The following is a 17070-nucleotide window of genomic DNA, read 5'->3' as shown; positions in this document are numbered from 1 at the left end:
CAGCAGCCGCCACTACCACCTCCACCACCACCACCACCACCGTCGCCGCCGTCGTAGCCCGCCGCCGTTGACGCCGTCGTCGACGTCGTCGTGTCCGTGGTCGCGACAGTGGTAATATAGAGCGGCGCAGCGGGGGAGCCATGACTACGCGTGGAGAATGGGCTCGATCGCGTCGGTGCTGCAATGGCATTGCTCGGAGTGCGCCCTGATAAATCCGACGGAGAGTGCGAGATGCGCCAGGTGCGGGCTGACGCGACTCAGGAGCGACGAGAAAGCCAGTCTCGATCGCAGGCAGGACCATGCCACGAGCATAACCGCGGAGCATAGCGGCAACGCAAGTCAGGGGGGAGGAAAAGAGACGCACGCGGGGGATCGCGCGGGACGCTCGACGAGGAGACGCGAGGACGAAGAGTGTTCCGCGAGGAGGGAGACCTCCTCCGGGGAATCGACGCCGCCGACGCCACCGCCGAGGGCAGACCGATTGGTAGCGCGTAATTTGACAGAGACGCTATCCGTTGACCAGTCCCGATCCATCACCGTTTCTCAAGGGTAAGGATTATCATTTCATTCTCCTTTTTTTCCCTATGTGTTTTTTTTAGCATGTGCTCCAAGACAATCCTATCGCTCGATATGAGTACCCACGAGTTGTTTGTCAAGATACCGTACTTTTATCACAAAATATGATATCAATTCCCTTGTGTCATGTTTACGTTGATTGAAAGAATTGAATCGGTATTTGAGTTTAAATAAAACTTTCTTTTAACTTTCTTTTATATTTCTTTAAACTTTCTTTTATATATGAGTATACCTACCTTGTACCAAGGTATACCTACCTTGAATAAATCTCAAATTTAAAATAGATTGCAGACTTAAATTAATACTACATTAACAGCTGATATTGCTTGTGAAAATGCAGTTTGCAATAAACATTGATTGAGATTTTTTTTATTAATTTCTTTCAGATGTCAAATAATTTAGAAACAATTTTCAAAGTATATTTTCTTATTCTGATATATAAATTTTATCTTCATTGAGAATAAACATTCTGTATATTCTTATATGTATTCCTATAAAATTGCAGTTTTGAGAGACACTTGTCTGCAGCTGATATAAGGAAGAATTCTCATTGTTGTTCGTTGGATGGTAACTCATCCGATAGGAAATCGCTGAAGCGTTTTTCATCCTTACCTTCTTTAGCTACACAGTGGACTTGTATTCGATGTCTATTGGACAATAATTGCAGCTCATTGATCTGCGCTGCTTGCGATGCTAATGCGTCAATAGCTCAAAACGACGGAAAGCAGATTGGCGCACGCAAGAGTAAAAAAATTAATCTGCATAAAGAGAATCGTCTTAAAATCACATCTGGACTTTTGGCCAATGTCCTAGATGAGAGTGTTAGCAAGAGTGACTCCGGTAACAATGTTAAAATTAATAATACAGGTGAGTGTCACGTAAAACGATCATTGTAGAAATTGTTAATAAAATATTCCAAATCATTGAAATTTGTTGCTTCAAAATTTTTCCAGGCATGGCACAGTTGACGAGCATAAGTCGAAGCGACAGAGGAAGAGGGCATCATAAAGACTGGATCTTACCGTCAATTGGAACAATGGAGTCTACTACGCTTCCGTTCACAGATAATAGCGATACCTCTCAACGTTCTCCAAAACGACATAGTCCTTCTATGTATGAGCGGGTTAAGTCTAAAGTCAGTCGTTCGCTGTCGAACGGTTCTGTTGTTCAAAAATTATCGGAACACATGGTACAACGACCTACGAGCCTAGTGGTACCGGAAACACGTCAGGATGATGGCTTATGGAGCTGTGACAATTGCACCCTGGACAATGCGCCCGGTTTGGAGCAATGCGAGGCGTGCGACGCCCCTAGAAGTCCCGCGCCTTGTAGCGGAGTGGTTATCAGTGTACCAGCTTGGGTACCACGCGCATTATCGTCTGCCGGACCCCTGTCTTACAGGAGATCCTTCTCGGATGCCGACTCGGTCACGAATGTGACACAGAAGAAGACTGTTAACCGTAGGAGTTTGAACGACGAGGAACCGCCCGCCGTGCCGCCTCATTCCATTGGCTTCAACTCGAGACCAAAGTATTCCTACATCGGGATTACGGATCCCGACATACCGCCCCCATTGCCAAAGAAACAGAGCAGTAAGTTAGGCCTGGTACCGACAAAGGCGCACAGCGAGGCAACCAGTCCGGTGGGAGAAGTATCGAACGTGAGCCCATTAAAACGCATGTGGACCTGCAGAAAATGTTCTTATGCATATAACCCACTGTGGTCCAGTGGTTGCGACATTTGTGGTTCGTCAAGATCACCCCCGTCGTTAACACAGCCTAGTTTGATAACTGTCACAAAGGACACGAGTAACTATCCGACGCATGCACAATCTCCGATCGTGGTATCAAGAGATAGCGTAAGATACATACCACCGAAAGCGGCCACTCTGGCTACGGCGGAATCTGATCTGGATGATCAAATTGATCCACCGTCACCGGTATGGACGTGCAAAAAGTGCACTCTATTGAACGCCGCGTCGAGAACGACGTGCGAGGCTTGCTGTGGTTCGAAGCTGAAAAGCATTATGCATTTAGAAGATGCCACTCTACGAAAGGGAGAGAGTTGGGTGTGCCCTTCGTGCACGCTGAGGAATCCACTTTCTACGCAAAACTGCAACGCCTGCAAGACGTTAGCAGACTTTCTAGAGGTCCCGAAAGACAATAGAGCCTTTGGCCAACGGAGTCCAAGCCCGAGACTCTGTTCAACCCCGACGAATTCCAAAGCAATTACTCCGAGACACAGAAATTCTGTAAGAAGAAACGGTTCGTCAGCAGCAGGTGATAAAAGGCACTCGAGAACTAGAGATCCTTCATATATTCAAGTTAGTATTTGTATCTTTTTCTTTGAAATTCTAAAAAATAAATTTTATTATTGGCGAGAGCGTAATAATTCTTGCTTGGGTCGCTCTTGTCTCAATTTTTAATTCATTCTCTTGTTTTTTTATTTTTTACTTACTGACCGTTTGCAAAGCAAATTAAAAAATTTTTATACTCTATTTTATACTCTAACGGTTTTTTTTTTCGCTCACTTAGTGGCAATGTAAACTGTGCACATATGAAAACAAGAGTACAACTGCTATTTGCGAAATGTGCCAAAGCTCGAAGTCGTTGTCCCAAGCATCTGGAGATAGAGGGATACCTAGGCTTCTCGAGTCGGGCACTAGTACTCTTAGAATACAGCGGCAAGAGAGCGTAGTGATGGAGAATCTTAGACAGTTGGAGGAAAGAGACGCGCTGGAGAAGTGGGAGCGTATTGTACGATATTGCAAGGAGGTAAAAAGCATAAATCTAGATACCATATTGTAGGTATATGTAATGCTAAATTATTAATGAGATTTAACAGTTCATTCATTTATCTTATAGACAAACGAACCGTTCGTCGATGATTCGTTCCCGCCTGCTCCGAAATCCCTGTACTATAATCCCACGGATACGAAAGATAATCACGTCGTCCAGTGGAGAAGACCACATCAAATTAACGTGGATTCAAGTGTCGATTCTAAACTGCCTTGGGCTGTCTTTAGGACACCCCTACCTTCTGATATCTCGCAAGGTGTCTTAGGAAATTGTTGGTTATTGTCGGCTTTGGCTGTTTTGGCCGAGAGTGACGAGCTCGTGAGAAGAGTTTTGGTCATGAAAGAGACATGTCCCGAAGGTGCTTATCAAGTTAGATTATGTAAAGATGGAAAATGGACGACGGTACTCGTTGATGATCTATTACCCTGTGATAAGAGAGGCCACTTAGTGTACTCTCAGGTATATATGTCTGTATGCTACACAAAGATACGTTATATTATTTATTATATTTAGACACATATGTATTATTAGTAACATATACGTCTTATATTGAAGGCAAAAAGAAAACAGCTTTGGGTACCGCTAATTGAAAAAGCAGTTGCTAAAATACATGGCTGTTACGAGGCCTTAGTGTCCGGCCGTGCTATAGAAGGTCTAGCGACATTAACTGGTGCCCCGTGTGAGAGCGTGCCTTTACAACCTTCAGCATTGCCAAGCGAAGACGAACTCGATAGGGACCTAATATGGGCACAACTCTTGTCCTCGAGACAGGCTATGTTTTTAATGGGTGCTAGCTGTGGAGGTGGTAATATGAAAGTTGACGAAGAGGAATATCAGCGCAAAGGATTAAGGCCAAGGTAAATTGAAAACTTAATTATTTCATGGTATCTAAATTCGATTTTCGTTTCTTTTATTTTTTTTTATTGATTGTTCTTAAAACATCTATTTCAGACATGCATATTCTGTCCTCGATGTCCGTGATGTACAAGTAAGTGCTAGAGATGTACACACTTGGCTTGACACTTTATTTGATCTGATTTGAAACAAGTATACCTGTCACGTAATTATTACGCAGGGAATACGGTTATTACGACTACGCAATCCTTGGGGTCATTATAGTTGGAAAGGAGATTGGTCAGACGACAGCCCTATATGGACTCCGCAATTACGAGAGATGCTTATGCCGCACGGTGCTTCAGATGGCGTCTTTTGGATATCCTTTGACGACGTTTTAAAATATTTCGATTGCATTGACATCTGTAAGACAAGAGTTGGATGGAGCGAAGTGAGATTGCGCGGCACTCTCCCTCCGTTGTCATCCCTCAGACATTTATCGTGCGTCCTTTTGACGGTATTAGAACCCACCGAAACGGAATTTACATTGTTCCAAGAGGGTCAAAGGTGAGGCAATTAAACTGATTCGCACACATGAACATATTATGTAATATATTAATAATTATATTATTTTCTAGAAATTCAGAAAAATCGCAGCGATCTCAATTGGACTTATGCGTAGTAGTTTTTCGCACGAGATCTCCGGCTGCTCCGGAAGTTGGTAGATTAGTGGAACACAGTAAACGGCAAGTACGCGGTTTTGTCGGCTGTCACAAGATGTTGGAAAGAGATTTGTATATCGTTGTGTGCCTAGCCTTTAATCATTGGCACACCGGAATGGAAGATACATCTAGTTATCCGGAATACGTTCTCGCTATACATAGCTCAAAGAGACTTCTCGTTGAGCAAATATCACCACCTGCTTTTGTCTTAGCCGATGCTATCATAAGTCTAACATTAGCTAAAGGACAACGGCACGAAGTAAGTCATTACGTCGTATTTTGAATAATTCATAAAGCAGTTATCTCTAAAATTTATACTGACATCTACATTTATATTGATATAAAATTTACATAAACTTACTCTAACAATATAAATATTAAATCTCTAACAATATGAATATTTAACACTAATAGGGCAGAGAAGGCATGACTGCATATTATTTAACTAAAGGATGGGCCGGATTAGTGGTAATGGTTGAAAATCGTCATGTAAATAAATGGATTCATGTAAAATGCGACTGCCATGAAAGCTATAATGTCGTGTCCACGAGAGGACAACTCAGAACTGCCGATAGTGTTCCTCCCCTTCACAGGTAAGATACAATTAATTAAATTTCGTTTTTGATCAGCATAAACAAATTTTACATTGATACATTTATTTCAGACAAGTTATCATAGTTCTAACACAGTTGGAAGGTAGCGGAGGTTTCTCAATAGCACATCGACTTACGCACAGATTAGCTAACAGTGGAAATTTGCACGATTGGGGACCGCCTGATACACAACATTGTCCTCAAATCGATACTCAGGTAGAAGGTTTGCACAGTCCTCGCTTAATAACGTGAAGAAAGGAACACAAAACAAACAGAGGCTGTTACTTGAGGAAAAGATTGCTGATTGTAATTGGCAATGATTCTCGTATGCGTGACATCGAGAAATTGACTGGAAAGAAACCAAAGCAAGCTAGAAACGTTTCAGCGTACTATAAAACGTTTTGAAGAACATTAGAGAGTATTCTTTGTGCTTTCTAGCCGATGATTCCCACGGATGCTCTTAGCGTTACAACATGCTCAGCATTCGACGTAATACAATAAATAACAATTAACGTACAATGGTTCTGGACCCAGTGAAAACTTTTTTTCGAGTAAATAGTGAATCATGCATTTCGCGCGCGCTAATGGGAAAAAGAACGAACCTAAAATAAAAAAAATAAAATAAAACGTGCAAATTAAGTGTTTCTGCTGAAACCATTGAGCCCCGTAAAGAAGACTTATGGAAAATTGAATATTTATGAAGAAACGAGTTGAACATTTTGCTTGTTATATAAACAAAAAAAATTATTTTCTCAACTTAACATTTAAGCATTGTAAGAGAAATGACAAAACCTAAAAAATTACATAATAATATAATTTAAAATGGAACCATTAAGAGACACTAAAAGAAAAAAAAGATATGTGTGGAACACCGTACACATTGTTTTTGGAATTGCTTAGAATGTAGTACGATTATATGGATCGTGACATTTTCAATTTAACCGATGTTTACATGCCGATTCTTGCTGTAAGGCCGTATTTGAAACCCGCATTTAAAGAAATTTGGATTCTTAGTTCTATTTAATGTATGCACGATATAAAAAAAGAGGCTGGAATCTCGCACGAGACTATCGACTGTAGGATAGAATATTTATTTAGAATTTGTTGTTTCCATTTTGCAATCGAATGGAGAGCTTGTGCTAAAACGGATGTAGCGTAGCTACGGAAAAAGAGAGTACCAGACATCTCTCTTGAAACTTTTAAAAGTATCTTGACGCGTTCACTGCCATTCTATGCAATGTATGTATAAAGCCTACTTTCGCTTTCATTGTAAAATCGCTTACTTGGAGGCAAATTAGCGAATTGTCGTTAACTCTTTGCACACTAATTATATTCTTTTATCTCAGAAAATATGTTGTAAGATACATGCGCGAGCATGGCAGTCAGCGGGTTAGACGTCATTAGTCCTGCTTTTATATAATTTTCAAAAAGAAATTTTTGAAATTTTTTGTCATTTATCCATCCAGTTAATATCGAGATCGATATGATATCAATTCTTTGTGGAAAACTTGATAATTCCGTTTTAATGTCAAACTGCCATATTCCATGTTTTTAGACAATGATCAATTGACGCGTGTGACACTCTTTTAAAGAAATTGTATCGAATCAAAAAATTGGCACTCCTTATATACATTGAATGTAGTGATGCGACAATACGCGCGCGATTCTGTGATCAGCCACTGATCTGATTCAACATTGATCCAAATCGGAAAGTTTATATTAAGATATCTTTTATTTAACAGACTGAGATTACATAATGAATTAATAATACTTTAATAGTACAAAATTTCCATTACTTCAAATTTGTTCGAATTGTTCAAATGAATGGACTACAATTATTTAAATTTTATTTTGAAAAAAACATTTTTTTTAAATACAGATAAACAAAAAAGACCATATTCGGTCAAAGTGGATGTTGATTAGTAATATTTTTTGCGTGGATCTTATAATTGCCAATAAAATGTGCGCCGATTATTTGTCGGTTTTAAACTTTAGCTGGAGTATGTAATTTCACAAATTAAATTAAACAATTTAATAAGAATTTATTAAGAATATGGTCTTCGCTTATTTGTATTGAATATTTCTTGGTTGATTTTAACTTATTATTTTTTTTTGTAACTTTGTTATAAATTATAAATTGTTACCATGACTTAAATTGCGCGTTAGTTCTTGTTGACAAACGATTAAGTAAATATCGCATGTTGATACATTTTTACATATATTCTTAGTTTCGTCTTTGTTATATTGCAGATCGCAATCCGATTCATGCGAGTGTCTCCCGCGCAAACGGGACATTCATTCCCCTAATGTCGATCTCATAACAGCAGGCCGAATTGTCTTAGTGAGGCCTAAGTATTAGTAACTAGTTTTAAGATTTAAACGAAGAGCATAGTTTCAAGAAATGTCCGTTTGAAAAATTCGTATTGACGCGTTGATAGGAATACGTCCAGATAATCAGTTTTACAGTGATGCGCTAAAACAGAGTTCAGCAAACGCTCGTTAATGATCGAATGTCGATTCTCTTGTAATGTCTCACGTTTTAAACGGCTATTTGGTGTCAGTTGAATAATAAATAATGGCAGAACCAACGTACTTTTGTCCGCGAATGTCGTTTAATTCGTCGAGACATTCGAGGGATATATTCTTTACGTGTACTCTTAGTATTGCAGTAGGTTTTTGCATTTACGTGGCCTTTGTTTACAAGAAAAGATAATAGTTACATAAATATATAAGACGCGGACTACCAGAGTTGTGCGCTTCAGGAAATTGGGCGAACATTCTTTAAGTACCGACGATAGTGTGAGAAAAAGAACTGAACTAACTGAAAAAGAGGAGTGGAAAGAGAAAGGCATTCTTCTCTCGATACTGTCGAAGTGTACGCCCATCGTGAAATCGCATTTTTAAACATGCAAGAAGACTAGAAAATCCTCGATTTTTTGTACCAAGTACGAGATGCATTTATGCGAGGATAGTACTACAGGCAATATCACGCTGATATCCAGTGCCATATATAACAATGAAATATATCTCGTGTGAACGGACGGCGAGCGTTTCCCGACGATGACCGTACATTCGCATGTCGCAATGTAACGTTACTAGAGCGTTCTCTCCCCGCGGAATAAGCAAACACAAATGATCTATTTTACATATTGCATAATCACCGAGGCAAAAGCGTTCAGGCGTTCTCGTTTTGTAGCGCTGTAGAACCGCGTATTTCGGCGTTGTTTGCTAAAGCAGTGAATGAATATTATTAATTTTTTAGCGGATGCGCGTGGTGTTCGAGGCACACGTGTTTTATTTTTACTATACGCAGGCCATCGTAGGACAAATCGATGTTAATTCCGCACGGCGAAAAAAAATCCGCGGGATCTCATCGTGTTGAGAAATCATGTATAATATCCTTGAGATATTACATGTAAAAGAGGTATCTTGGAAAATATTTTTCAGACTCACGTAACTGTCGCCACATATATTTTCACTATAGGGCCCAAGATATTCTCAGAATGCATCTTGTATTTTCTCTTTGTGATTGTTATATATATTTTATTGAGATAACTTCTAAATATTTCATATAAGAAAGGAAGAGGCAAAGAATTTTAGTTTATATTCTGTAATTTTAAGAAAATCAGCTTATAGAGATGCTAAAGTGACGAAGTTACCGATATTACAGGTTGGATAGTTCTCCGAATTGGTTAAATTTTTAACAAGAAAATCGAAAAAGGTTAAAAAATTGGGTATATTTAGTATTGTAACTTTTTAATTTTTTCGGTCTTCTTGTTAAATCGATCATCTTTTCTGTGAATATTTTAATTGTGTAAAAGAATTTACAATCTGCATAATCAATTTGAAAAATTTTTTAACTAGTAATGTTGATAATTCTGTCATTTTAGGATTTCCTTATACAAAATAATTTGTGAACTGATAGTATAACCGGAAAGATTTTATATCAAAAAATATCGAAAACGTAGAATAAAATTTTTCTATACGAGACTTTGTTTTCGAGGAAAGAACTCGGAATCACAAATCATAAGTTGATTATTCTAGAAAAACGCGTCACTTCTCGCTCCCTATCAATTCTTTTTCTCGAAAACAAAGCTTATAAAAAATTTTTTACGTTTTCGACTTATTTTTTTGTACAGCATAACTCCCTTCCCGATTGTATCACTAATTCACGAACATTTTGTATACTGGGTCCGATAATGATCATATAATCTCTTGTGAGCAGATAGAGCAGACTAAACTAAGTTGAAAAGTTCTCTATTGTTTTGCAATTTTCGCAATTTTTTTTAGTTTCTTTTTACAATAAGTCATTACCTAAGCTTTAAGTCTTAAGCCGTAAGAAATTGATCAATCAGTCAATTATTCTTCTCACATTCAACTGTGATTGATCAAATTTTCATGGCTTAAGGCTTAAAGCTTAAATATAATGATTTATTGTAGAAAGCCCATTAAAGATATTTTAAAGTTGTTTTATACTTCGACTTTAGACGATTCTGCTCATTGGATAACTAAAAAAAAATTGCAAACATTGCAAAACAGTGAAAGAGTTTTCGACTCAGTTTAATCTGTTCTATCTGCTCTCGAAAGATTATGTGATTATTACCAGACATCCTGTATACTTAAATACATTCAGGAAAGTTTTAATGCATCCCGCAGATTTTTATTGTTGCGCAGAATAATATTCGTATATCGAAACTACGACAACCGATATTGCTCTGCAACTTGAGAAAATAGAAAACCCCATCGGTTGTTCTAGTTTCGCGTTTTGATATATTTTGATACAATGGAAAAGGCAAAGTTCGATCATCGCCGTTCTGTCAAACAATCGTCGCGAAAGATCTGCACAAGTTAGAAGCGGACAAGTATTGTAAATTTAAGAACAATAGCTCATCGTGCGTTTAGCGCTACGTTTTCCTTTATTTTGCTTCTCGCAAGTCTTTTTCTTTAATAACATAAAAAAAGCACAATTAAGGTCCGTTGCGCCATTGATTTTGGCACCGATCGCGTCAAAGCTTATCAGAATTCTTTCTCGACATTTCCGTAGTAATGTATTATGAGATCTGTTCATTTTAGTTGAACTTCTTGCACTGTTCATTTCTCCTCATTTTTTCTCTACGTAAAAAAGAGAAAATATGAACCACAAGAAATTTAGCTGAAAAGAGTAGACTGATAGAAGTAAGGCATAAAATTTAGCGCGATTTAGCGTTATCGACATAATTGATTCTTAACGCTAAACGCGCGGCGAGAGTGCAGGCCTACGTAAGCACAAACACTCAAGAGGAAGTACCATTTGTACATAAAGAGGTATAATTTATTCTATTTATGGTAAAGAGGGGGAAGGGGATGAAGAGATGAGCTGACGAGAAATCGCGCACTGTTGTTTTACATTTGAGTTATTTTGCATGTGCTTTGGTGTCTGTCACACGCGGCTGTGAGCCGCGTGGTGAGTTCGTAATGCATTCTATATATATAAATAAATAAATATATATATAAATATATTCATAGCGCAGTTAGAGAGTGATAAACCGAAATCGAGATACGACGATGACGTGCGAGGCGTAAATGTCCGTTCAGGTGGTCCCGTGCGACGCCGGCGCGCGAATTCTCTCGTGCAATTATCTCTCGGCTGGAATTTCGCGTTCGCCAATTATCACTTAATTAAGTTTGCTTTAAGCACGTTTATTTGCGTGCCGCCGCCCCGCGAGGGTCAACGGATTGCTTTACGGACGGTCGCGCGTCCTCGCAGAGTACCTAGGAATATATTCTTAATATGTGAAGAAGATATAAGAATTACACGGTGTCTCGTTGTATTTGTATAATAAGGTGTAAAGAGAGAGCGAGAGAGAAAGAAAGAAAAAAAATGGAAAAAAAGAATAGTATTCTCGTGGTCATTGAGCGACTCGTATTTCTTAAATGATTCTTAAATGATGCTACGCGTACAGGGTGCATTCTAAATTGCGTTAACGCGGCATTAACTTCGTATTTTTTATCTTGGCAAAATGGAATTGGGATCGACTCTCTGTGATTCAGTAACGAAAGGAAGACGACGTCGAGAATTTAAAGGATCGAGCCTCGTACGAGCCGCGAAATGTCTTCGATTAAAATAATTGGAATCTGTGAATTCTGAGGATTTGCTTCGAGCTGTTCTATAAATTTTGATATGTGATCGACATTCACATCTCAAATATATGTTGATATATTCTAATATCGAGTCGAGCATGATAGCACTAATTTTCTTAATTCTAGCGTATTGATGTTCATGATGGAATTAAAAGTCGATGTTCGCGCAAAATAAACAAGCAGAAATAAAATGAGATAAGCGTAGGAAAAATATGACGGATTTAAATCACGTTTCATGCGTATCGCGAGTTATTGATATCGACGGCGTTTTCCAAGGAGAAATAATCCGTAGAGAATATCGTAAAAAATCACAGGCATAGTGATATGGAAGTAAAAAGATGCTTTTGGATGTGTTACTTTTTATGTTGTTCAGCTCGCGGCTGTGATCATTTTAGAAACACCCATGTACGAACCCGAACCAGCAATCAACTTTGTGATAGTCTGTGTACCGAATCTGAACATCGTTAAATTAATCCCATCTCCTATAGATAAGGTGTAATAATTATTAGACTTTCATCACGTACACGCAAAGGACAAAACATATTTACTACGTCATAAAGTGATAACGAGATTGTGTTGTTCCCTGATTTGTATCATGTAGGCACGTTTAATAATAAATCGAAATATTATCTACATCATCTTCATATTTTCACCTTTCATACTGATTTCTCTTGAGATGTTGATGTTGATAATCGATTCAATCTATTTAGAAAAAATTTATATATAAAATGATTTAATTTTTTCCACTAAAAAATTAAAAATATGCATTACATATATTGTTAGATAGAGAACAATAATAACCTAGTTCCTTGAGTTAAATAACATGTTATTTAACTTTCATATGTGTCAAAATATGAAATAATCTATTTCTATGTTTAAATCAAAATCCATATTAGCGTATGATGCACTTAATAAATAATAAACTAAATTTAAATCAAATTTAATACATTTTTTTAAGTTAAATTATTTAATTATATTGTTTTAGTTAAATTAACATATTGTAAGTACAAGTGGCGATGTAGAAATGATTAAATAACTTAAATTGAATACAATATGACATTACGAATTTAATAGTGAAGTTCTAAATTCTAAAATAGTAAAAAAATCTTGAACCTTGAACCCTGTAGTAAAAAAAATTTTAATCTTTAAACCTTTCTCTACTAATCATCACAAAGCAGAGGCTTAGTTTGCATTCTGAACTTCATAACTTCAGATTTTAAATGCTGTTTTCATAACTGTATTTGACACTTAATAATGATCTGTGTTATATGTAAGACTTTTCTATACGAAAAAGAATGTTTTGTTAAAGCATCTAAAAATTCAAATAAATACAGATTTGAAAATAATTTTGTTTGTCTATCAAAATAATTCTATAGGACACTCAAGTTGGTTGTTAGCAGAATATCAAAATTTTTTGCAGCATTACTCTGAATTTCCTATAAATTATTTTGATAGTCCAAAAAAATCATTTTCAGATCTATATCTACTTATATAAATTTTTTAATATGTCAACAAAGTAGTTCTTTCTGTATGTATATATTTCTTGTAATTTAGGCAATATTTTTACATTTAGATTTAACCATATATAGAATGGTATCAAATCCATAAATTCATTGGATGTGTTGACCTTCTCGCTAGTACATCTCGCGATCCATGTGCGTCATACGCGCACAGTAGAAAAATCTTCGTTCCTTTCGTTTTACGAGAATAGTAACACGGTCGTCCGACCTATAATTAAACGTGCCGCCGCGTTCGCAAATGCCGATTTGTTCAGTACGATAAAGTTAGCGGCCAGTGAACGATGTTCTCGCGATGAAGTCTGACCTAATTATTTCGCTGGAGGGAATTCAATAAATTTAATGAAAAATAATAAATACAGTATATTGATCGCGCGTTTAATATTACTTCATTCTTAACTCCTGAATTAATAAACTGTAAGTATCAAATACATAAAGCTTGAAAAAACTTCCATGCAAAGCATATAATGCATTTCTCACAGTCTCTTTTCTGTTCTTCTTAGCTCAATTAATTAAATTATCGATCAGAAGCTTGAATGAATCAAGTTTTAATAATTAAATTCAACTTGGGCAATGATCTTAACTAGTCATGGATGGTGACCTGAAATACGGTATATGCCCGGTATGCGGCAAAAATGCTACGTTGAAGTGCGGCAGCTGCAGACGCGAGTTTTACTGCGACAAGTCGCACCAGTCTCAAGATTGGCCGCGTCACAGGTCCATGTGCAGCGGCTGGGAAATAGGTCGCGATTCTGTACTCGGACGGCACTTGTTGGCCACTAGAGATCTAGCACCGGGAGACGTGATCCTTGCGGAGACGCCTTTGGTCTGGGGACCATCGACTCACACGAATCAACGGGTCTGTGTTGGATGTAGCGAACGATGCGACAATGTCGATGCGAGATGCAGTGAATGTTGTTGGCCGGTGTGCAGGTCCGATTGCGAGGGGTTGTCAGATAAGAAGAGGCATCAGCTGGAATGCGCTCTCCTTGCGCGAGCTAGAATTGTTCCTAGGTATTGCATACTTCACCTAGCGCAGATTGCATAATAAAGTGTCTACTTCGAAGCTAAATTAGCGAGTAATGATGATTTAACAAAGAGATAGCCTAGATAGCCAAGCATTTTCTTAGCATATAAGAAAGGAAATAATCGTTTGCATATAAGAAAAGAAATAATCGCATAAATTTCTTTTCAATTGCCATCATGTTATATTATCACTGATAATTATAGTAATTTTCTTAATAGTAAAATTTATTGGAACAATTTAGTAAACGAGAATGAATTGAAATGGATTTAAATTTTCAAAAATACGCATTTGCGAACGTTGAAATGAATCCTTTTCCAATGTATTTTTATTCATTCATTTGAATTGCATGAAGCATTTTTCAATATAAAAAAGAATTTCAGTTTTTTTAAGTGCATTTTTATCGTGAATATAAAGTTTTATCATAAATACTGCTAAGTTCAAAATTCTGAATAAGAAATGTCATTTTTAATTCAATTAAATCTAAAAAGAAGTGAAAATATACTATGATTGTTTCTAAAATACGCATTCAGAATCAAATAGAGTTTAAATTTTTAATTCATTTAAATTCATTTTCATTTACTGGATAATATTAACTCTATATTGAATTATTTTTGGCCCAATATATTTCTAATGTTTAATTAATGGTATCGTCAGTAAACTTAGTACTACTATTAGTACTACTATAAAGACATTATGCAGACAAAATATAGTCTACGAAAACGAATAGAAATGTTGTAGTATATTTGTAACCATAAAAATTACCACGATCTATTTGTGAAGGCAATTGTTGCCTGAGTATTGCCATCAAGTTGCTCATTGGTGACAATTAAATTGAGAATCAAATAGGCAAAATCGGAAGCCACTTTCTTCATTATATTGAAGGTAACATAAACAAAACAATTTCGTGCAAATTTTCATCATTTTTACATTATGAAAATAATTAAGTGATTCTTACATATATACTTTATCTTTAGAAAACATTTATAAAGTTGTGTTATTAAACAAAAGAAAAGGATAGAAATCATTATTTAGCTGTTTTTAGTGTTAAAAAAAGGATACGAATGCCTAATCGTGTTACAGATTAATCGTGACTTGAGTCACAGTTATATCGCAGAAAGTTAAAAATGCTTTTAAAGACGTTTCTCGTTAAATTCATTTACGCAATAATTTCACGCCTATGCCTACAGATGCGAGGTACTTCTGATAATTCGTCTACTGATATTGTGGCGCATGAAATCGCGCCGATGGACGTCTTTGGCTAATCTGCAAAATCACGTGGAGTCGCGAGGACCCGGCACGGAAGCTCACGATGAAGTGTCGAGTGTGAGTCAGCGTTTGGGGTCACTTTTGTTGATGGCATCCGATTGTAAGAATGTTCTACCGATGATTTGTGGCCTGATTGATGTAAATGCGTTAGAAACTGCACCGCCAGAAGGCTCGGTGGCAATTTACGAACATGCATCTCTTCTGGAGCATTCCTGTATCGCGAACACGCGACACAGCTTTCGCATCGATGACAAAGGCAGGCCGCGAATTATGGTATACGCGGTCACATCCATTAAAAAGTACGTATATTATAATTAATCAATCTTATCAAAAATTATTCATCTCTCTGGTAAAAGAATTTTTTTATATTTTATGAAGATTTCTAAAAAAAATATCTTAGATAGATTTCGTAAGATTTAAAATTTCGTTTTCTTAAAAAATTATAAAATAAAATATCTTCAAAATTTAAATATATAAAGAATTCTTTTTAAAAAATATAGACTTTCTTAGCACTTCTGAAAAGTTTCAATTTGTGTAAAAAAATCTAAAAAATTGTTTATGAAGAAAGATATAAGATGCAGAAATTGTAAAAAAATTCTAAAATTTATAAAAGTTTTGAGAGATGATATGAGGAATTCTAAGAAAAATTTTCACCAAAACTATCTTGTGAAAATATATATATATTATTGTCATCATGCATTTCATAACTGATATTTCCAGAGGACAACATTTGAGCACCATGTACACGCATGCGCTTTGGTCTACTAGAGCTAGGCGGGAACATCTCCTTACCACAAAATACTTCGCTTGCCGATGCAAACGTTGCGCTGATCCCATAGAATTGGGCACGCATTTAGGCACTCTTAATTGTCCTTGTAAAAACGGACTCATGTTGCCAAACGATCCTTTAAATTCAAATACCAACTGGTCTTGTGACGCGTGTCCAGGAATAATAACATCTGCGGAGGTTGCAGAGCTGATCGACAGACTGGAGGAAGAGGTTGTAGAAGTCATGAAGCAGGCAACTGAATATACTCTATCCGAACTTCTTTCACGGTATAATATTATACCTTTCCGTTTGATTCTTCCGTGACTTTCATTAACATTAATTCCTATCGCGTTAATTAATAAATGATAACTAAACTGTAAAATATTAGAAAGTTGTATCCATATACGGAAAAAATTTTACTAAAAAATTAAAAAAGCTAGATATATAAATCAAACAAATAATTTTATTGGATCATCAAAATAATTATGTAGGATGTTAATTATTAAAAAGCAGATTATTAGAAAGTCAAAATTTTTGCAGCATTATGTTTAAGCGTTTTACGTAATTATTTTGACGATTTAACAAAATTATTTTCATATCTATATCCAGCTAAATTTTTAAATATATCAGAAAAAGACTGAAAAAAAAATTTTGTCTTTTGCGCTACATGAAAGAACAGTTTTTCTTAAGTATCTAAAAATTTAGCTAAATATGTGTAGATCTGAAAATAATTTTGTCAAAATATGTAAGACGTCAAATTAATTATTGAGATCAAAACTTTTTGCAACATCATTATTGAGTTTTCTACATAGTTTATTTTGATGATCTAACAATTCTAACAAAATATT

The 17070-nt window shown here is 36.5% G+C and overlaps 2 protein-coding genes across 2 annotated transcripts in view; both read left to right on the top strand.

Moving 5' to 3' along the window:
* Nucleotides 1-157: 157 nt before the first annotated feature.
* LOC105620899 (calpain-D-like) lies at nucleotides 158-5775 on the top strand. The gene is made up of 11 exons (XM_012202378.1): nucleotides 158-549; nucleotides 1082-1443; nucleotides 1530-2899; nucleotides 3111-3350; nucleotides 3441-3833; nucleotides 3930-4231; nucleotides 4326-4362; nucleotides 4450-4775; nucleotides 4847-5189; nucleotides 5345-5523; nucleotides 5595-5775. Exons 1-11 carry the CDS (start codon nucleotides 158-160, stop codon nucleotides 5773-5775), a joined length of 4125 nt encoding a protein of 1374 aa, XP_012057768.1.
* A 7974-nt stretch (nucleotides 5776-13749) lies between these two features.
* LOC105620898 overlaps nucleotides 13750-17070 on the top strand; it is a 3722-nt gene continuing 401 nt past the window's right edge. Inside the window, exons 1-3 of the mRNA XM_012202377.1 lie at nucleotides 13750-14174; nucleotides 15375-15752; nucleotides 16174-16509. Coding sequence (XP_012057767.1) covers nucleotides 13750-14174; nucleotides 15375-15752; nucleotides 16174-16509 — 1139 coding nt within the window. The remainder of the gene's footprint in view (nucleotides 14175-15374; nucleotides 15753-16173; nucleotides 16510-17070) is intronic.

The sequence above is a fragment of the Atta cephalotes genome (genome assembly GCF_000143395.1).
Source record: "Atta cephalotes unplaced genomic scaffold scaffold00030, whole genome shotgun sequence".
Taxonomy (NCBI): domain Eukaryota; kingdom Metazoa; phylum Arthropoda; class Insecta; order Hymenoptera; family Formicidae; genus Atta; species Atta cephalotes.
This window is presented reverse-complemented; position numbering and strand designations above follow the sequence as displayed.